Source organism: Ciconia boyciana, chromosome 1 (assembly GCF_034638445.1).
Source record: "Ciconia boyciana chromosome 1, ASM3463844v1, whole genome shotgun sequence".
In the NCBI taxonomy this organism is placed as follows: domain Eukaryota; kingdom Metazoa; phylum Chordata; class Aves; order Ciconiiformes; family Ciconiidae; genus Ciconia; species Ciconia boyciana.
In genome coordinates this window covers 198,775,434-198,797,950 of record NC_132934.1, presented here as the reverse complement: position 1 = coordinate 198,797,950, position 22,517 = coordinate 198,775,434, and the positions used below count along the sequence as shown (strand labels likewise).

The following is a 22,517-nucleotide window of genomic DNA, read 5'->3' as shown; positions in this document are numbered from 1 at the left end:
ACAAAAAAGCAACCACCCCACATTCAGAAGCAGTTGCCTTGCCTGGAGAATTTAACCTACGTTAGTGATATTTTAACACAACTGTAAATGGAAAAAAATAAGTGATGGGCAAGCCTAAGTATGATTTATTTAATTTTGTTGCATTCCACAAATATATTTCACATGACTGTTGGCTACGCGAAGAGTAGTCCTTACTACTTCTGCTGAAGCTTTACAACTTAGCAAATTCAACTGGAGAGGTGAAATAAGCTTTTACCCAGCTCAGCTTACAGCCTAGTGGCTAAAATAGTCTCCATGGAGGTGGCAGAGGAGGCAACTGAACCTCTATCTCGTGCTTCTTGGCAAAGGGCTCTTAAGCTTTTACAGAACACAGAAACCCCATCATTACTTCCTCTTTCCAGAGTTGCATGTGAAAGGTATTATAAGCCATGATTTCTTCCCCCTCAATTTAATTTTAAAATAAGATCATAGATTTTTGTTCTCGGGAGAGTTTTAAGAGAAGATGGAAGCCCCTCTCTGCCACTCTGAGTAATTTATGGGAAGAACAAAGTTTAGTATCCTTCTCCAGGTTTCTACATCTATAGGCCAAGCATGGTGACTTTAGGCACCATGTTACTCAGTGTGACAGATATTTCAGATTCTGTTCCATGTTTAACTTTTTCTTCGCACTGTATAGGAAGTATGTGATCTAATACAGGCTTCTAGTTTCCCAGATAGAGACCTTGGATTTAAAAATTACAGATTTTAGGGCTTAACTTCTATATACTTAAGACCTGTGCAAAAAGATCAAGTCCTTTGTCACTCTTCAAAATGGATACCAAAATATAGTGTCATCAATTTTATATGTGCATTGATTTTTAGATTATTTGAAAGTTGTGGGACTTGTGTATTTCATGTCTCATATATTCTTTCAATTCAGAAGTAACCTTTTTAAAATGTAATGTAATAAATTCTTCCAGTGTTAAACACACAGGCAGACATATATATTTCCAGATCTCTTTCAGTACCGATTTTTTATTAGCCACATTTTAGAATTAGGCTCTTTCTGCATGGAATTTCTAATAGCTGGAAGAATTTCTTTAGCATTTATGTTTTTTCACATTCAGTAACAAAAAATGGTAGTACATTACAGAGATTTTAAGGAGTGAAGATGTCTCTAACCATCAGGATTTCATTTTCCTTACCCAGTTATTTTGTATTTGAATTGTAGCCCAGGAACCAACAAGGGAAGGGTACTAAAATTTTATTGATTTTTTTTTTAATCACTGCTGGAACATCTAGCTCTCTGGACTAGATAGGTTATTTGGCCAATTCAAGAACTTCCTTTTTAAGCAAAATAAGCAAATGATCCTACAAATAATTTGATATTCAAATATAGTAGGTCTTGTAATGTATCACTCATATAATTTTTTTCTTTGAATATATAATCCCTGTTGTCTAAAGCTATAAAAACTTTGTGACTGAAAATTATCGCAATATACCCTGTGATTCTGGCGGCAAAACAGGTATCCAGTCAGGAGATGGAAGTGATGTAGCTGAGTACTGTTATTATCTTCAATGTTTACAAAACATTTTTAAAGCAAGAAAAAACCAGAGCTCTTGAAAATGTACTGCCTAGACTATTAGTGATGTTCATCAAAGTTTGTGTTAACAAGTTTAGGATACAGGCTTGCAGTTGTCATGCAAGCTTTTGCTCTACTCCCTGACTTTTACCACAGCTGAACCAGGACAAAGAGGGAAATAATTGGGTTAGAAAGTGAAGTGTTAGAAATTACTTCTCATTGAATCAGAGGGAGACAAAAACTCTTCTATGACTGACTGACAATTCACTTCTTGCTTTACTGGGATTTATACAAATATATATAGTACTGTATTAATTTCAGTGATTGTGGGTGTACGTGGCAATTGCACTTGAAATACATACAGTGTGCTAGCATGTATGTTCCCTGCGCAGGTGAGAGGGCATAAAGTGCCATAGCTACCCTGCCAGCCCTCAGCCCTCAGTCCTGCCTGTCTGGTCATGGTTACAGGATGGAGCTTTCTACACTGTCATGTTTCAATCCATACTGAAAACCAATTCATGCACCAATCTGCAAGCTCATCGCACAGCAACCATGGGATCTTGTTTGAACCTTTTAGAACAGATCTGTAACCAGTATGCATGGGATTCACAATGTTCAATTCCACTTTTGGTTAATGAAAGTGGATTACTCTCTGTTGGCTAAAGAAACAACCTTCAGACATGCTTATTCTTGTATTTACATACATGCCATTGTCATTTAGTGAATATATAATTAGATTCTAAAGGGTATATGGTCTTCCTCTCCTCTTTTAGAAAACGGGTAATGGCAGTAGTTACCCACTTGAAAATGGTGTGCATTTAGGCAGTACAAACTCTTCTTCTGCTTATGTGGGTAATGCCTTGTATAAGCATTTTGGAACCGAGACTGATAGAGTGTGTATAGAAGCAGTAACTGTCATAAACAGACTTAATTAACTCAAATACTGCACCAGGTTGTTTTTATTCTATAACTGGGTAGTCCGAAAGATGAAATGGGACTGCACATATGGAATACAAAACAGATACTTTCTCCTTTCATCTTCAGTTGTAAATCATAGCCTGGGTGGGATGGATGCATTCTATAGTTGGATTTGAACAAGAGAATATCCTAAAATATTGTGTTCTTGTTCCCAAAACATGTCTGTAAAATAATTTGGTTAAAAGTACAAGTTAGAAGTGAAGTAGGGAAATAGGTTTTCTGCTGTACCTAGCAATCTTATATGTTCTGACACAAACTTTATGTGATACTGATTTAATACATGAAAACACCTGAGAACGAAATTGCATTTTCTGCAAAATAGATATTAGACACCCTGAACTGTCAGAGGTGCAAAGTGAGCTGCTAGAAGCAAAGGACAGAGAGGTAATTGCTGACAACACCGCAGACATATTAACAGCAATATATACTTTGTGCCACCAGATCATGCTAAGTATTTCCAGTTTACGGAGGAGAGATGTACTGTCTTTTCACATGGATAACCAGTTATGTTATGTTGTGGGGGGGAGAATATGTAGTTCAGCAGTGACACAGATTTTATCCCACTTCCTCTGATTTTTTGATTACTTTCAGGTTTTTTTCAGGTTATTTGAGGGTACCAGTGATTTGAGGCTTTATTCTCATGTAGTAGTATTTTTAAATGGCTAGACAGTTCTCAAAGGTGAAAGTTTTGTATAGGAAACAATGTTACTTTTGTGTCCGTATATCAGTTCAATTTAGATGGCCATGGTAGTACCAAGAATTAACATCTCTTGAATAAAAGAGATGGTGATGATTCTTGCTAATAAAATAAAAATAAAAAGATGTTGCAGAGGTTGACTGTGTCTTACAGACATAGCGGTGTGTATCCAGTACTGTGGAGTTCATATATATTTTAAATTCATATACACAGTGTAATAGTTCTACCATTTTAAACATAAAAGGCTGTCAGCAGTTGGAGTTTGTGAAAATACGCAGTGCAAGAGAAATGGTCTTGGAAATGAATAAATCAAATTCCAAAGATTTTAATATAAGCACTTTTCTCAGGATTTCCAAAGAGTGGATAAATACTTGAATAGTAATTTTCTGCCCTAGGGCTTTTTGGTACATTTATTGAAAAAGTAACAAAACCAGCAAAATAAAACAAAAAATTTGTAGGGCACTAACTTGGAAGCTAAAGGCTTTAAAGTCAGCACTTGGAGTACATTTGAAAAATGTGGTTTGACATGATGAACTTTTGGGTGTAGGCCATGCACGCAAATGGCTGTCCTTTTACAGATGTTGGGAGACTCTCTCTCCAGTGTTTACCACAGTCTCCAACAGTAATATTTAATAAAGTTTCTTACCTCCTACTTGAAAGATCAGGAGAAGGGAGGCAATCTGCTGCTTTGTAAAGACTCAGAAATACACTCAGGACAACTTACTTTCCATTGATGTTACTGCTTAGTAGTATATATTACACATGTATTATATATATCTATTACTTATATATAATACATGTAGTATCTGAATTATATATACACACATCATGTTTAAACATAATACATTCTTTTGCTTGTTGGGGACTAGGTAGAGGTATTGCATTTTTACTTTTAAATGAACATAAACATCTTTTAAACTTTTTTCAAAATGAAGGAGTTTCAAGATAAGTCACATTGCCTTGTATTTTCCATTAATCAAGAGCACACATACAGGTAGCCACTGCCATTCAGCTGACAGGCAGTAACTTGTTAAATTATCGTAACTTGAGGGGATGTCTGAGCCCTTAATTCTTATCAGATTAAGGTCAATACCACTGACTTGGACCAATCAGCATAAAGGTAGTGGGCAAACACTTTTGATAATAGGTAAATGCTCCTTTCCCCTCTCTTGACCAAAAAAACCTATATTGCAGGAATTAACAACATTTAAATTTACTTTTGTATCTTATTTTAAATCCTGATTGTAAAAGCTGGCACTCTGTCCAATGTTACCATGTTATTGCTGTCTAAGTGGAGTTTTGATTAGTTTTGTTTTATTGAGTAAACCCTCTTTGTGTTAGCATTGACTTGACATGGTAAGAAAGAAAACCCCAACATAATATTCCACATTTTATTTTCCTCAGCTTTGGTAATTATTATATTATTATTTATTATATCTGTGGAGGAAATGTAAAATGTTGCAAGTTCTGTTTTCACATGGTTAATCTACCACAGAAAGCTTTCTTTTAGGCATTCTGATTCCAGTAGTGACTGTAACTAATCATGGTTCTGAAAATAAAATCTGAGAAAATAAACATGAAATAAATGATAAAGGAAGTCTTTTTACATTTCGTCCTGTCTCTGGTTGTTTGGTATAACAGGCTGAAAATTCAACTATTCTGTTTATTGGCAGAAGTTATAGCGATACAGCTGGGATTCATATGTTCTGTATTAGCTGAGTTACTCCTATTTAACCTTCTTGGATTAACAGAAACTTTACTTGCTTTTAAGAACCACACCTTTGCATATACTGACATTACAATGTACTATTGGTTAATTAAGGGAAGAATGTTTATTTAGGCTTATTGCTCAAAATTATGCAGGAGACAGCTTGGTATTTTGGGTAATTCTTCTTTAGCACTAGCACATTTCCAGAATTTGTTGGAACTAAGACTTAGAAAAGGAAATCTATTTCTTAAATAAAATATTTTTTGTTTTATTTTTGTGATGCATAATATGCACATGCTTTCCAGAATCATAAAAGAGTGTGCACCTCCTCCCTCCTTTCTTAATGTATCACGTCCAATTCACAAAGTGTTTAATTACATATTTAAATTTAATCATGTAATCATTTAATAGATGTAAGTACAAGTTTAAAGTTTAAAATGCACCTCCTTGCTTTACTGAAATGGGACCATTAAGTCTGTGAGCCTAAAGAGAAAGAGTTTATGAAAATGCATACATATCCGAGTAACACTGAAAGCAGAGTTCAGCAATGCCCAACGGGCCACTTCTACAATAGCAATCCACTTCTGAAATGTTGGTCTCTGCAGGGAAGATCACTATCATTATAATTAGAGCTACACTACAATGGACTGCTCACAGTAGCTATTCCAAAAAGTTCTTTGAAGGTGAAGATGAGTGGTAGGCATTCTCAGGAACAGAAAATTGCTTTCTCAAGTTAAAAAAAAAAAACCAACTAAACAAACCAAACTCAACTAATTAAAATAAATAACTAGATGGCTAAATAAATTTAAACTTTTGCCATCCCTATTTAAAATAAAATCTCTGTATTTCCAGTTTGGATGTTGCTGATGGGCACTAAAGGAATACATGTCATTTAGAATTTCCCAGAATATGTAATATGTAATATGTAATTATACTTGCAAATAGATATATTTTGTGAGCAAATGAAGAGAGAGAAAAATATAGCAGCTCCACCTCCAGTGCTCTTGTTCTATTTTTGCTTCCAAAATTAACAATTATTTTTTCTACTGATTATGAAGGCCTAATTTCTAAGAACTGTTTAGTGCTTTTGGGTAGGTACATTGATACAAGTAGGTATATTGATATGAAAAGTGTTTGAAGATGTTCTGCTCAGTTTTTTATTGTCGTGTTTTTAAAGACTTGTCCAGGGTGTCTTTAACCTTCTAAATACTAGGTCAGGCAGTTGACTAAAATTGAAAACCTGATATCAAAGCACTGTCCTTGATTTTCACGCCAAAGCCAGCACACGTTGCTGTATAGACAGCTTTTTTTTTAATGCTGCTTTGTTTTACTGCTTCTCACAGAATTATATCCTGGAACTTTACATACCTTGCAGAAATTGCTGCTGTCTGTTAAAACTATAAACTTAAAACTACAGCTGCAAGAATCCTAGAAACTGAGTGAAAAGTTTTCTCTGTGGAAGACTGCAAAGCTCCTGCCAAGAGCATTCAAGTTATGACAAAAAGATTGTGACACTGGTTGCTTTTTCTTTTAAATAACAATGAAGATCTGGAAGAGAGATCATAGAACTTAGCTCTGTGAGTAATAGGAATTATAGAAGAACATAAAGAGAAGGACAGGTAATAATTATTTAAGAGGAAAAGTACCTGAGACCTTGCATTGGAATTTTATTCTGTTATCTAGAACACAAATAATAGGTAGACATCTGCTACGATAATGAAAATAACATTTAAATACAAGGACAAAATGTATTTCTAGTTTATATAGGAGACTTCAGCCTCTTTATTGGCTTGAGTTTTCAGATCTGCTGTATTTTAATAACTCAGAATCACAGAATGGTTGAAGTAGGAAGGAACCTATGGAGATCATCTGGTTCAACCCCTCTGCTCAAGCAGGGTCACCTAGAGCTGGTTGCCCAGCACCATGTCCCGACGGCTTCTAAGCATGTCCAAGGAGGGAGACTCCACAACCACTCTGGTCAGTCTGTGCCAGTGCTCGGTTACCCTCACAGTTAAAAAAGTGTTTCCTGATGGTCAGGGGGAATCTCCTGTGTTTCAGTTTGTGCCCGTTGCCTCTGGTCCAATGAAAAGAGCCTGGCTCTGTCCTCTTTGCACCCTCCCTTCAAGGATTTATACACATTGATGAGCTTCCCTGAGCCTTCTCTTCTCCAGGCTGAACAGTCACAGCTCTCTCAGCCTTTCATCATAGGAGAGAGGCTCCAGTTCCTCAATAATTTTTGTGGCACTTCAATGGACTCTCTCCAGTAGCTCCACTCTGTCCAATTTGGCAAGTTAAAAGGATATTTAAAAGATCTGCTATAAATTTGCTCTTCACACTTTTAATGTGACAGTGGAACATAATAGTACAAATGAAAGGCAAACAGAAATATTTGAGTAGATGTAAATGCAGTAACACTTGTTTCTCTTCACATTGAAATCAGGAAATTAACAACTAAACATTCTTTCTTCTGAATAATAGCCGTGATCTGACCTGTCCACTTTTTTATATTCCCCCACTTACCAGCAATTACATGATAATCCACAGAAACTGTTTTTATTGAATATGTTGGGTATGTTGGGTGTCTTTTTTAAAAATTTTGGATCCTTTATTTCCTAGAAGTTAATATTTTCTTTGGTGTTAAGTGGTCTGAAGACTTAGAATTCAATGGAATTAAGTTGATTTTCAAAATACCTAGCTTTTTGGCAATCTGGCCATTACAACAAAACAGTATGGTATCGTAAATGCTTTGGTGCCCACGTTTGATGTGTGTGGAGGAGATAACATAATTATTTCAGAAAATTATTCCTGAGTAATACAATTCCATTGATTGCACTAACTAAGCTAGTAAGTTCTCTCCTGCTTATTATATTGCAGTTAAGAGATCAAACAATTGTATGTATGTACAATTTGATTAGTGATTTTAATATACTCTGGCAGACATTTATCTCCCAATTAAACTTATGACTGCATGGACCATTTCTTAGGAAATTATAATCTTTAGGTTTTAACCAAAGATTTTCTGGGGTAAATAGGCACCTTTAACTTATTTTTATAAGTTAATAAAGTATGGTTTGTGGTTTTTAGAAAATTTGCTGTCAGAGAAATGCTCAATGTTTTGTTCCTTTTTCTCATAAAATATTATTGAATTGATGTGGACTTCAAAGTAGATTGAAATAGATGAGCTATCAAAATTCATAAGTTGTTAAAAAATAATTTAATTTTAAAACACCATTCGTAATTTAAGATCGTTTCAATAGTTGTAGTTAAAGTTCTGATACTCTTAAAATCTTTTTCACTTTCCACCTAAAAGTAACAGTGTTTGTCAAAGCTAGAAACACTGCTTAAATCTTTACTAATATGGATATAAAGTCAATCTGTTGAATTTTTACTAGAGGTATTATCTGTATTAAAAAACTATCGCTGAATAAAAAAAGTTAGCACAGTTGAAATCCTAGGTTTGATCCTAGAAATTACCATGGTGTCATGACGTACGCAACCAGGCAAAATGATAGCTTTGACAGCATTTGAACTTCTGTGGGTGTCTCAGTTCTCAGAAAGTTTCCTTATTAAGGGAAGTTCATGTATTTGTGACTCCCTCTAGTGGATAGCTTTCTCAACTATACACTAGGAAATGTTCTCCATATTAAAATCATCTGACATTAAAAATTGAGAGGTCTTTGTTTTCATGGTGAAGATCTGATTCCAGTCTCATGGACAGTCAGTATGTGTTTGTGTGCATCTCCACTCATTGTCACTCCTTTTGCAATATATTTTTTTTAAGATTTTGTTCGTAATGTGGTTGCTGATAATCGTATCTCTCTATATGTGCAACTAATGTTTATACATTAGCAGATGGAACATCCTTTTTTTGCTGTGCTACAAACCTCTTCTATTTCCCAGACTTTCATTTACGTGACTATATTCCTGAAATGTTTACAGTTTGCCTTAACTATTATTTAATCATATTTCAGGTACCACCAAAGTAAATCTTGTGAAGATCCCTTCAACTGCTTCCAGTCCTCGAGACACTGCTCTAGCAGCTGTTATATGCAGTGCACTTGCAACAGTGCTCTTAGCTCTTCTTATTCTTTGTGTTATCTATTGTAAGAGGCAGTTTATGGAGAAGAAACCAAGCTGTGAGTTTCCAGTTATTACTCTTTCTTTGTAATGTTTATATATCGGTATTAGTTTGGCAGATCCCTCTGTAGGTAAATAAATGTCTACAGCATTCAAGCAAGTTTAGCATTGAGATGAACAAGCTAGCAGAAGCCCGACTCCGTACAAGTTTGCCAGCTCACTGTGGATGTTCCAGCTTCTACTGAGAAAATGCTGTGCAGATGTCCAGAAATAGTCCAGTTGCATTAATTCTGTGTCATACTGTTAGATGCTGGACAGATATATTTGGACCATTCAGGATCCAAGCTGGGACGTCGTTAGAGTTGCAATGCCAATGTGGAAATACCAGCTTGGAGGATGTGTGCATCACATGCGATTGTGAAACACAGATTAGCTCATCAAGATAATGAATGTGGCCAGTGTAAATAGCAGATTTGTCATTAACAATTTTGGTTTTATGGGCATATTCAAGATGAATTAAATGCCTAAGCCAGTTAGATTTGTAAATTTAAAAAAAAATCCATACCAGCTCATCCATGTAATTCAGTTTGTTTATAATAAACATTTTTCTGCCCCTTAATTTAAATGAAGAAAGAGAAAAGTCAAAAGCACTCTAGTTCCCATTTATCATTTTAAAAAACTTTTATTAAAATATGTTTATAGCTTCTAATCAACCCTGGATGTGAAACAAGAATAATATCTAGGAAGAATTGATATTATCACTGCTTAGAGCACATGCAAAAATAAAAAGACTGAGAGAGGCATTGTAAGAATTGTTCCTAACCTAGAAGATGCTTTACAATGTAAGTTTTGAGAAATTCAGACATAGTGAATTCAAACTTAAGTTAGTGAAGTTTAGTAACTGGTTTCCCTTGGCCTACAATTATACAGATTAAAGGACGTCTGCTGTTAATATAAAGTTCTGTAAGATAACATAAATAGAATCCCAGTAGGTGAAAGCTGAATGTGGGAAATTTCAGATGAGAATCACTGAGAATCGTTAAACACTGAGAAAACGTACAGTGAATAAGATATACTCTCAAATCATCAAAATAAGAGCAGATATCTTCCCAGAAGAGGCTGTAGTTGAACCAGCTGTTCTAGGGTTTGTTGCGAAATCTGTGGTTTACGTTATATGAAACCACATGATAATTGTGGATCTTTCAATTGGAAAATGTATGGAAATACTGTATAGTATGATATTTAAGCATTCTGTGAAGATAGAAGGCTCTGAACAGGAAAAAGGATATCATTTTATATATATCATAATATATATTTTTATTCATTTTGTCCAAAGGGTCTCTGAGATCACAAGACGTTCACTACAATGGCTCTGAATTGTCATGTTTTGATAGACCACGGCTAAATGAATATGACCACAGAACATGTTGCCAGTGCCAGAGAAGCACATCACAGACATGTGGTATGTTAGGTCTACTAAAAGGTGACTTTATGGCATGATGAACATTTATCTGACAGTTATCTAACACTTGAGTTGTTACATTTAACTTTAACTACAGAGCTAACATTGTCAAACTACCCGTTGTCCTAGGCTAATTTCTCAATAAGCAGATAGAATTTCTAAGTAGCTATTTGATTATTATTTATTTTTCCTGTTTTCATTCCAATGGCCCTTCACTTAAAAAAAAAAAAAAGCTTTAAATGTCTATCTCCTTTCTTTCTGATAAAAATAGCACTGCATCTGGCTTTGAGGCTTAAATTAGTGTGAAGGATTTACCAGACAGTATCTAAGAACGTGATATGAATGCTAAAGGACATTAACAACCTGAACAATTCAAATCATTGAGATTTTGTGAAGTCGTATCAGAACAGATGCATTTATGAGGTTAACAAATACATAATTTAGCACAAGACTACAGGCTTAAATATCATCCTAATATGTTAACTCAGAATGTTGTACTTCCTCTCACGCCTGTCTAATTGGAAAGCAAATTAATTTAAAAAGTAGATATTCATGACTGGCATCTATATTCCTCCTGGAGGAAGGGCTTGGCTTTTATACGTAATTCGATTTTAAAGTAATAAATTAAAGAACCCATTTTTTGGAATAAGAAATCTCTTTCCTCAATCTGTATATTGTAATGTAACTGGCAAACCAATACTCAGGTTTGAAAGAGTACAGAGACTAAGTTTATACAGAGCTTTAACACTTTTAACATTATTAAATTAATTTTAATTCCTTAGGACCAGTTCACTTGATTCCATCACTGTGCTGTGATGAAACCTGTAGCATGGAGCACAGCAGTCACAGTTGTGCGTTCCACTCACAGACTACGCTCAATGAAAGGTAACTTAGTTTTATAAACGTCCATTAAACATTAAATTTTTTTTATGCTGTCAAATTAGTATTTACACAGATACAATAGCTGTTTGGAGTGGAATGAGGGATTTTGATGAACTGTAGCCATATCCTCCCGTTTGGGCAAAACCAGGTTTATGGTGAAAAATTTATTTTAAGTAAGTATTACGTAATAAATGCTGACTTGATATATCGGTTTCTCTGAAGAAGAAGCAAGTGACTTCTCTCACAAGCAGATAGTCTTTCTCTTACTCTATGGTGCCTTAGAGGCTTTGGTGACCCCCTCTTCTGCTATGGGTTAGCAGGGTGTGGCATAAACCTGTGAATCTGGGGGGATTAAGGTACAGTTTAGAAGTGTCATGAAGATTTTCTTTTTTTAGAAACTCTTAATGACTGTGAGATTTGAAATATCTATTATATCTGAATTTCTACCAGATTGTAACCCTTATTTTCTTCTGATCAGCTGAATATAAATACAGTAGTAGAGTAGTTATTTCTACAGCAGTGCCATGAGCTAAATATATAAAATTTATGGTGTCATTCAGAGTTTCCTGGTTACAGATTTAACACAGGATGTATTTATTTATTTTAGCGAGAATCATTTTCCATATAAGGTTTAAATTGGTCTCCAGCTGTTTTGTTCTTGCGGCCAAATGTAGCTAAAAATGTAGAGGCAGCTTCTTCATAGATATTGTTTATGCAAGGTGACTTAGTGACCTAAGTACAAGATACAAAATACCTATATTTTTTATAACAACTTGTTTAAATACCAGCAAGCTTGAGTCATCCTTTTATACCACCAAGGCTGACAAATTGAGAGTCGTGTACTTTGTGAGGGATCTTTTGGTTAAGGCTTTAAAAATAAATGTTATATCCATGCTATGTGGACATCAAAGATCCCGTGGTTCCTTCCAGTAGAAATGGAGTTTGCTCCAGTTTCCTTTGCCAAAATAATGTATTTCCTTCAATTGTGGTGCAATGTCCTGACTTTTGGCCTCATCTATGAAAATGCTTTGTGTGAATATCAAAGCTATTAAAGCATCATGTTTTGGAAATGAGTAAGGCTACTTAAAATCTGTTATAGGCAATGTTAATGTGGGATGAGTTTTGTCACACAAATTTTTACTGTATATCAGACTTAATATAGCCTTTGCAGCTTTATAAATCTGTAGACAGTTTTTTGAAATAGAACATATTAATATATCTTTTTGGTTTTGTTAATACTTATTTTGGTATACTATAGTAAAAAACATTACTGGGCTTTCAACAGAGATAGGCATGTATAGTGCAGTCAGACATGCCAGTATCATCATGCACTTTAAATACACTTGAGATAGATAATATTGAGTTTCTACTTCCACTTTCTTCCATTTTCCATAAAATAAAAATAATCCTTGTGAGAATTTAAAATGCTCACCCTTCTTTAATATTATGTCCTTTCCACATGAAAGAGAATAGGAGAAAAATTTCTCACATTTTGAAGGCTAGACAGAACAAACTGAAAAATCTAAAGTGAATGCATGTTCAATATGAAATCACGCAGATAGAAGGAGTTTCAAGCACTCTTGTTGTCTATTACCTTCTCCCAGTCTGAACCCACTTTACTTCTTTTACTTCTATTAGGTATTTGTCTAGCCTGGGTTTTTTTGGAAAAAAACCCCCTAGAGTTGGAGATTCCACAGTCTTCCCAAACATCTTTCTTGCTCCAATTTAAGCCTGTTATATCTTGTCTCAACACACCCCTCCATGCATTGAGAACAAATAAATTCCTTCCTCTTTGCAACAGTCTTTGTATCTGAACACTACTATAGTATTTTTTATCATATTTCTGTTCTTTAGACTATAAACAACCCCAACTTTAGTTCATGTGTTCTAGAAGCCTGAATGCACAGTTATGAAGGGCTCTAGGCATCCTCTTTACCTTTAGTAGTGTTCTCCAGAGCTTTCTTCATTTCCAGATGAGGAACAAAATGTATTCCTTTTCAAAAGAATTTGTTTGTACAGGATGCCTCTAGAGTATTAACTTAATATAACCCTGTTAAACCTTCTTGAAATACCTATAATTACTAATGACAATAATTACAATACTGATAATATTTTCTGGAATGCTTTTGAAACCATGTGTCTTTTATCCCTTTGCAGGGCTTCTGATTCTGTTGGAGAAATGATTCCTACCTTCCTTGGTTCTCTTTCACACTCTGCCTGTGGAGACATTTCAGATGCTTGGCCTCTCATGCAAAACTCAGCTTGTTGTGACAGCATTTCTTTTTGTGAATCATATTCAGAACTGGCTGGAGGATCTGCAAAATCCTGCAGCCCTGAGACTGAAAATGCAGCCACTGTTGAGCTGGATAATAACCAGGAACTAAGTGAAGTACTTATTTCAGCTAAGTCTCTTGATGGAAACGTTGCAAAGTCCTTTGAAATCTCCAAACACAGAACATGCATAGAGGTTTCATCACTTCAGAATTCAGCAGCTGCTGAAACCCAGCCAAAGAGAAAGCGTAATGGAACAGCAAATGACTCTACAGACTGATAAAGAGGTAAAAAACGTAACTACAAAGGAGTGAGAATGAGTACTCAAGGCGGCATGGAGAGCTAGATAAAATAGAATTGTAAAAAGTTGTAGGGTTATGTTTCTCCATAGGTTACACCTAGCTATTGCTGAAATAAATTAAAACTCTACAAGAGATCCAACAGTTTCACATTTTTAAATCATTGACTGAATTTGAAAGGTGTAATTACTCAAACTGTAATGTTGAGATAATATGAACCAGAATACAGGGAGAAGTCTGTATACCAGTCAGCTTTTATCAGGGGTTTTTTTTCATTAAATTTCAGGGGAAAAAAATCAGTTTAATAGCCTTATGACCAAACTATTATGTGAGGCTAGTCCTTGTTTATGAGGGAAGAACTGAGGATTTGTCTTTGCTCATTGTAAACAAAGCATAAAAGACATGCAAGTGTTCATCCAAAAATATTTACAAAGCCTTCTCTGTGAAGTTACTACAGCAGTAGCAGAAACAGAATAGAAAATCTCAAATGCTTTTTAATGCCATTCATATTCCCATGTCATCAGATAAAACATTCCATAAATTTGTCCATAGAATAGAATTTAATCTATAAAAGTTCAGAGAAAATGCAGGTCTGAGGTCAAAATGAGAAGAGGTGATAAACAATCATCTCTACCGCATAACAATATAACCATCAAAAAAAGTCACTCTGCTACTGCTTCATCATTATATCTTTTTGAACATTAGCTGTGCTCTGTATTTTTAAAACAGCATTTTCTACTATTGGAAGTAACTTGGAGCAACAAGTAGCTAATCTGTGAAAGGATCCCAAATTATGGCATGTGTACTGGCGTTGTTACTCGAGAGCTATGCAGGCTGTGGCTGGAAAGCTGAAATAGTCTCCTGTGCATGTACACAGAGGCAGGAACAGAAGCAGTTGTCACTAATATTAATAATCCACCAAACTTAATTAAGAAAATTATGCTATCTGTAATTAGGAAAATTTGGGGTCATCTGCAGAAATAAAACTGCCTTCCTTTGATCCTCTTCCATTTGGTTTGCATGCCACTTTCATATTGTTCTTAAATAAGAAGTAGAAAGTAATTAGTGTTTAACAAAAAAATATGCATATTCTGAAAACATGTAAGTGCAGTAGTTAATTCCTCGTAAATCAAGCCTTAATTCTTTAGATGACGTTTTCAAGAGAAGGAAAGGGAGGTAAACAGACTGCTAAGTCAGTAAATTTTTTTGCCATTGACTTCAATGGAACTTGGATATCATCCTGAAAATCTACTGCTGTCACTGAAAATATCAACCTTATCTAGGTCGCACATATTTTTCTCAATATATTATTTACAATATATAGTTTAGTCTGTAACAATGTCTGGCACTAACTGCCCATGTGTTAGATAGCAATTGTCATAGTTTCATTTTGGTGTATGCCAAATATCAATAGGTGATAGTCGTATGGTCTAGGTATATATAGGAAGGGACAGTGACATGGCTATGACTGCAAATCTCGACGCTGCGAGTTCCCAGTTTTTCAGCAGTTATCAATGGAACTTGAATGCTCTCTTGATGTCCTAAGGGAATATATTTCCATATTAACAAGATTTTAAAAATTGAAAGTTTGTGGGTTTTTTCCCACTGAACCATGTATCAACTTCAGAGGTATGTGATTAATATTATTTAGTTTTTCTACATTAAAGGAACCACAGAATCTCAAAATATCACTATGAAAATTAACTTACATTTCACCATACTTGTTATGTTATATAAATTGTGAATTTTCTTACTGATTCCTTTGTGTATGTAGACATTTTCTCTGACATTTCAAAATCCTGTATTCTTTGGCGGATTTGTACTATCATGTGTTACTGAGATTTGTGTATAATTCTGAATAAGCAAGATAGTTTGGGACCAAGCAAGTTAGGTTTTTTGTCATTTTTTTTCTTTAATAGACTTTATTGATTCATTTTGTACAATTTCTCCATATTCAGACTGTACAGTGCATCATTATATATGCATCTTTGGTGGAGAAATTTAAGTAGCATCTGAGGGACAGGACCAGGACTAGGCTTACCTGAGATGTATTTTCAGGCTGAACTCTGACAGCTGTACAACTCCAAGAAAATTATTTCATCTCAGTCTACCCCATTTTTTCCATTTGCCATTCATCTTTCTTGTCTTTTTGAAGTATTTTGAGGGAAGAATGGTCTTTTTAGTACATGTGGGTGCATTAGAGTTTTGCATAGGGCCATACTTCATTATTATATTGCAAAATAAATAATAACGTGATAAAATCAGAAGATAGCAGATTGTTGTGGTTTAATCCCAGCTGGCAGCTAAGCACCACGCAGCCGCTCGCTCACCCTCCCATCTCCCAGGGGGATGGGGGAGAGAATCAGAAAAGCCCAAATAAGAAAACTCATGGGCTGAGATAAGAACAGTTTAATAATTGAAATATAATAATAATAATAATAATAATAATAATAATAATAATAATAATAATAATAATAATAATGGAAAGGAAAATAACGAGAGAGAGGAACAAAACCCAAGGCGGGGGGGGGGGGTCAACCAAGAGATACAGCCGCTCACCACCTGCCAACTGATCCCTGAGCAGTGATCACTGACCCCAGCCAACTCCCCCCAGTTTATATACTGAGCATGATGCCATATGGTATGGAATAGCCCTTTGGCCAGTTTGGGTCAACTATCTTGGCTGTGCCCCCTCCCAGTTTCTTGTGCACCTGGCAGAGCATGGGAAGCTGAAAAGTCCTTGACTAGTGTAAGCATTACTTAGCAACAACTAAAACACCAGTGTGTTATCAACATTATTCTCAACTACATTCAAAACATAGCACTGTATTAGCTACTAGGAAGAAAATTAAGTCTATCCCAGCTGAAACCAGGACACATGTTTTTATTTATGTGCACATAAATATAAGGGTTTTAATGGGTGTTTTAATACAGGTTCAGTCTTCAGGTTTAGGTGAATCTTTACAGCAAGCAGTAAGTATAGGTGTATTTTTTTAGTGTTTATTCACGTATAGAAGTACATACAGGTTTTTTATGAGTTTATGTAACAACTGCTCTATCACTTTCTTTTAGGAAACCAAGCTATTTCTCTCAGCACTAAAGCTGAATGCTTCCCTTATGCTCCTCTGCTGATTCTCATCAAACTTAGTGTGGTCTTCAATGTTGCATGGTTTCAAAACCAGATGGAAAAAATGGCATCATTTCACACCTTCTGAGCAGTTGCATCTGAGCCATAACAGCTGTAAAGTGAGACTTCAAGGAGAATCCTAGGAGAACCCTGAAAGTGGATTTATGACCTTTTGCATCTCTTTTAAAAAAAGAACCTTCTATTCCCTCACATTCTCAAAAAGTCTAATGGAGTGAGCTTAAAATTATATGTAAATACAGCAAGAAATATAAATACTTCAGTGTGTTTAGGTGGGTATCTTAAATATGGTTACAGATGTCAGAAGGCATGGGACAAGACGTTGCCAGTTATTCTGCTTGCAGATTTATGCATGCATTTGGATATTTTTGGCTGGTTGTAATTTTAAATCAGTTTCCTGCTGTTGAAGGACTTAGAAAATAAACATTTCTATTTATGCAAGGATCATCTATTGATAAACTGAAGCTTTTATTATATATTACATTATAGTCAATAAGCTAGTTTGGGGAGTTAAAGAATTTGCATGTTACAATATGTATGGTTGAAGTCTCCTCCATCCAATTATTACACTTGTGGGAGGGGGCATTGTTTTGTTAAATATAGCAGGAGATTAGCTTTAAATTAGATTTAGTTTAATGCAAGTCAGCCATATAGATAGGGATGTTGTATTTAATTGGTAGTCTCAGTGTTGGAATACAGCACTTGTTGTTACAGCATGTAATTTTTGGATGTTGAAATAAATGTAATTGACTGTCACATCAAAATGTCAAACTATAGCAGGTGTGCCATGAAAGTATTCATACAATGAGACTATTACTAATATTGTTAGTAATGCAATATTTTTAAGGGTCAAGCTTCACAGTGACCTAATTCATTCATTTAGCAGGCCTTTTTATTCATGTCACTCTGTCTTTCTCACTGTAATATTGTGTAAATTCCATTTTTCCACACAAAATATAAAAATTAATTCATAATTTAAAAAAAAAAACAACTCTGAATTGAATCCTCAAAGTTGCGTGCATGCCTAGTAAATTATCAACTCTCCACCCTCATTGTTCTTGAAGATTATTTTAACTGCAGTTTGTTGCACCACATCCCATAATACCATTTGTTCTGCAGCCATTTTTATCCCTAAAATAGTTTTCACTCCTGTGAGTAATCCCAGTAATCTCTACTGATTCATTACATTCAACAGGCTCAAACTTGTCAGTGATGAACTCTAGCAATTATTCTTTAAAGTAGCCAATGTGCCTTGACAAAAGCAAAGCAATCAGCAAAAGAAATGCAAATTTGCAATAAATATGACTCATCTTTCCCCATATGGTTTGTGTGGCAATGGAAATGTTGAGACAGTATTCATATTCCATAATGGAAAAGACTTTTGCTTTGAAGCACCCAGTAAAAGATTGAACCTGCACAAGAATAGCTAAAGCCAGTATAGGCAGCCAAGGCAGTAAGATGCTTCAGCTAAAACCAGTGAGATTATTCATGTGTGCAGAAATCCTGAATAACAGTTATCAAATTCAAACCAAAGTAAGTGAAGAAATTATGTAAGAGATTTATTTTTTTTTTTAAGTAGTAAATACCACCATTTGGTCACTGACAGAATAATACACAGTTATACAGGAAGTACCGTTACTCAGCTAAATACTTTAGAGTGTCTAGTCAAATAAGAGTAGTTTTGAATAATTTCTTTGGATACTTTCATACATTTAAGAAGTGGCAAAACATTATTTTTCACTACATGTGCATGAAGAGATGTGTGCTTCTTTGTATATACTTTGTAAATAGAAAAAATCCAATGTGCATTTCAGTATATGGCAAGATATTTTTAGAACATATGGAGATTTAACTTTTCAGTAATAACAGTTCTTTAAAATGCTATGTTCAAAAGTTTTGCCAGCATCTGCCACAGTAAGTATGTTTTCCCATTGGAATTTACACTTTGTATAATTGGTTTTGTCCGGCAACTCTAGAGAAAAATACTCATTTCTTTAAATGAGTGACAGAACAGCTTGAGAGCAAATTGGGAGGAAAAAATGAAGAGTGCTTTTTAAATATATGTGTATATTGTGTATATACTTTTTTCCTTAATTTAACCAAATTGGTCTTTTTTATATTGCCTGTGGCAAGCAATGTTGTACATGCCAATAGAAAACATACACTACCACCGCATTTAGACTGCCCACATACCACGTCTAGGGACTTATAGTGCTGTTTTAAATACTCCTTTAAGGAATGTAAATTAAAATCTTGTATAAACTGTTTTGTAATACTTTTTCTACTTGTGAATAAAACGTTACATGAACCAGTCTTGGTTTGTTGATCTCAAATTAATAATAGCATTCTATAGAAAGTTAGTGATCAATTATTTTATTATTTTTAGAATTCCATAATGAATTAATAGAATTCCAAATTCCAAAATCCATTAAAATTACGGTATAATTTGGTACCTCTTTGTCTTGAGATGCTTACTGTTTAACAGTAGCATCGTTCTTCAAGCTGGAGAACCTTGAAGAAGCAGGAAGTTAACATCAGTCCTTAAAATCACAGTGCTTCAGAATCTTTTCAAAATTTTGCTTCTCAAGAAAGAAAAAAAAGCTGGTAGGCACCACAGATTGCTGTCTGTATAATGTCTTTGAAAAGAAAACCAAGTACTCCACACAGTAGACTGTTTCAGACAAGATAGATACGTAAATAATGAGAGTAGCAGTATTCTTGAAACAGAAAAGGATGCCCTAATCATGGCCCTGATTAGTACCAACAGAGCCTGCACTTGTCTTGCACTGCAGCAGCAAGAGCAGTTTCAAACCTTGGTTGAAGAAAGAGGGAATTAGAGAATACCAATTCGAGAATTACCCGTGATTATTTAGGCCATTTTTCAAACATTGTCCAGAAGGTTTATATGTTGAAAAGATTCAGAAAAATGTTACTCAAATGGGATGCTGTACAGTTTAAATGATTAAGAAAGGGAAGGGATGGTTTGACTGACAAGAGTAGAGGACTGCAAAGAAAGAGTAATACTTTGATAATTGCATATAATTACATGACTTCTTATGGTAAAGACGTAAGCAGCAGTGACTGGAAACTGAATCCAGGTAAGGATGGTAGGTAACATAAAGCCAGGTCATTTGTGGTGGAGAATTTGTAGCACTACTGGTTTTTATGGGAAAGTTTGAGAGAAATTGAAAGCTGCTCTGTCCCTGTCGCTAGTTTATTCTAGCAAATTTCGCATTAGCTCTTCTCTGTGTATTGTTGTTATTTCTCCAGTCTTTGTAGTACATAATTCAGAGCTTACCCGGGCAACGCCTTCCCAGAATAGCAAGGTCTCCTTATATGACTGTGCCCATGTGCTGCACTCCTGAGTAGTCTTCTACTTGTCTTCTGCTGAGGCTGTCAAAAATGGCAGCAGTCCACAACCCCCACCCACCCAGTCACCCCCCTAGTTCGCTTGAACGCCTGCAAGTCTGCAAAGCCGCACATGGCATGTTTGGTGGTTCACTTTGTGTCAATATAGGTAGCAAGTCTCAGCACTGCTAGGATGGCAATAGTGTGCCCCTGCCAAAAAAAAAAAAAAATCAAGAAAAAAAACAGGCATTGAAAAACAGGTATTTATTCTATTTTATCTGGAAACAAAATACAATTTAAAACAAATTACGTGTGTGATCATAAAACTTGCATAGACGTTGATCATAGTAGATATAATATAAATGTCATTAGCAGGCTGCAATTTTCTATCCAACTATCTTTCTAAAAGAGGTCTACAGGAAAAAAAAGCCACCCCAAAATCTTTTCCCTGCTTGCATTGCTTTTCAGTACAAGAGTGTTTCCTGCCTTTTCTACAAGGCAGACCGAGCTCTTAATCCAATGCTCCTCATCCTACCATGAAGTTGAGATCGTATGCCTTTTCCCCGTGTTGTGGCTCTTTGAGGGCCGTCAGTTTGCATTGCTGTGAAGTCCCTCCAGGCAACAACCTTCATGCATTACATTAATCCTCTCACTGACTTTGGTGATGGAGGTTTAGATCGCTACCTGCAGCACGTTCCAGTGCAGACACTGCTGCTTTGTTTTGCCCTTTTCAAAAAAGGGTATTGAAGGGAGCGTGTAGTGTTTTATCAGGCATGGAGCAAGCTGATGTTGGGTACTGCAGAGCAAAGCCACACAATGCACACTTTGTGCTGGCAGGGTGCCATTTAATCCATATTTAGTTTTGGCATGAGTGTTGGTAAAACCCACTTGCTCTTCACATCGCACATGAGCCATTTTGATTATGTCCAATAAGGTAGCACTTTCAATAGGACAAAAATAATAGTGGATGGATTTGCTCGTGAGCCTGCTGGTTTCCACAACAGCAGTGAATGATGGGATTAGAGGAAATGTTTTCTAATAGCATACTGACAGAGAGGGTGGCTGATTGAGGGCACACTCAGGCTTCTAGCAAGTGCCACAGCTTCAACAGCAGGGTCAGTTGATTAAGAAAGACTGAGATTTTTTTTCCCATCATTTGATTTTCTAAATCCTTCCTTATCACAGTTGGATTTAATTTTTTTTTCATTGTCCTGACAAATGGAGATTTGGCTCGTTCAAAAGCTTATACATGACATTTTTCTAAAGCATTGGTGGAAAAGCACACAAAAAAGAAGGCCGCTTGTAGAAAGTGCTTTCTCTGAGCCTCAGTCTTTGTGGAGTTTTCCATTTCTTCTGCCCAGGTCCTAGCCTCAGTTTGTGGATGGACAATTCACATGCTATTCAGCATGCAAAAATTCTAACTGTAGGAGATGATATACCAAAATCTAGTCCAATCAACAGTTTAAGGGAGAGCACGGATTTAAAGCTTGGAAAAAATTAAACCATTGGCATTGAAGAAATCACCTTGGTTTGCCCAAGATCTGTATCAGACAGTTCATTGGAACATAATGATAAACATATATAAATGCAGAATGTGTATGTGTACATGAAGATATATTCTACAGTAGAAGAAAATAATAATGAAATTTAAAAGACCCGATCATCTTGCATGTGATCTGAGGCAGGGCATTGTCCAGGCCCGTTAATAATTTTATTTCTAAGTCCTTAAACATGAGGAAATTACAGAACACTATGGACCAATTCAGATGAGACCTTTACACTATACAAGCATTTATTCTACATGTGACAGAGCTTACAAAATGTATTGAGAACTTTTTAAAAAAATTGTAAAGGCTCTATTTCAATTTTTTTTTAAATGCCTTTCAGTCCAGAAATCCAAGTGCCCTAGGCATGTCATAGGTCAATATGGGAGCCTTAGAAAACAAAAATTACTATAAACAGCAAAAGAAAACATTTAGGACCTACAGCCAGTACTCTATGGCTCCCTTCCAGGATTTTTAGAGCTGCAATTTCTTGCTCTTCAATAGCAACGTACTGGAATATTCACTGAGGGAATGCAATCTCTCC

At 35.4% G+C, this 22,517-nt stretch overlaps 1 protein-coding gene across 4 annotated transcripts in view; it reads left to right on the top strand.

Moving 5' to 3' along the window:
• TNFRSF19 (TNF receptor superfamily member 19) overlaps positions 1 to 19,331 on the top strand; it is a 64,494-nt gene extending 45,163 nt beyond the window's left edge. For all 4 annotated transcript variants that reach the window (XM_072854920.1, XM_072854930.1, XM_072854950.1 and 1 more), the window contains 5 exons: positions 8,917 to 9,081; positions 10,359 to 10,484; positions 11,267 to 11,369; positions 13,524 to 13,924; positions 17,009 to 19,331. In XM_072854920.1, coding sequence (XP_072711021.1) covers positions 8,917 to 9,081; positions 10,359 to 10,484; positions 11,267 to 11,369; positions 13,524 to 13,917 — 788 coding nt within the window. In that variant the 3' untranslated portion in view covers positions 13,918 to 13,924; positions 17,009 to 19,331. The remainder of the gene's footprint in view (positions 1 to 8,916; positions 9,082 to 10,358; positions 10,485 to 11,266; positions 11,370 to 13,523; positions 13,925 to 17,008) is intronic.
• The last annotated feature ends 3,186 nt before the right edge of the window (positions 19,332 to 22,517 follow it).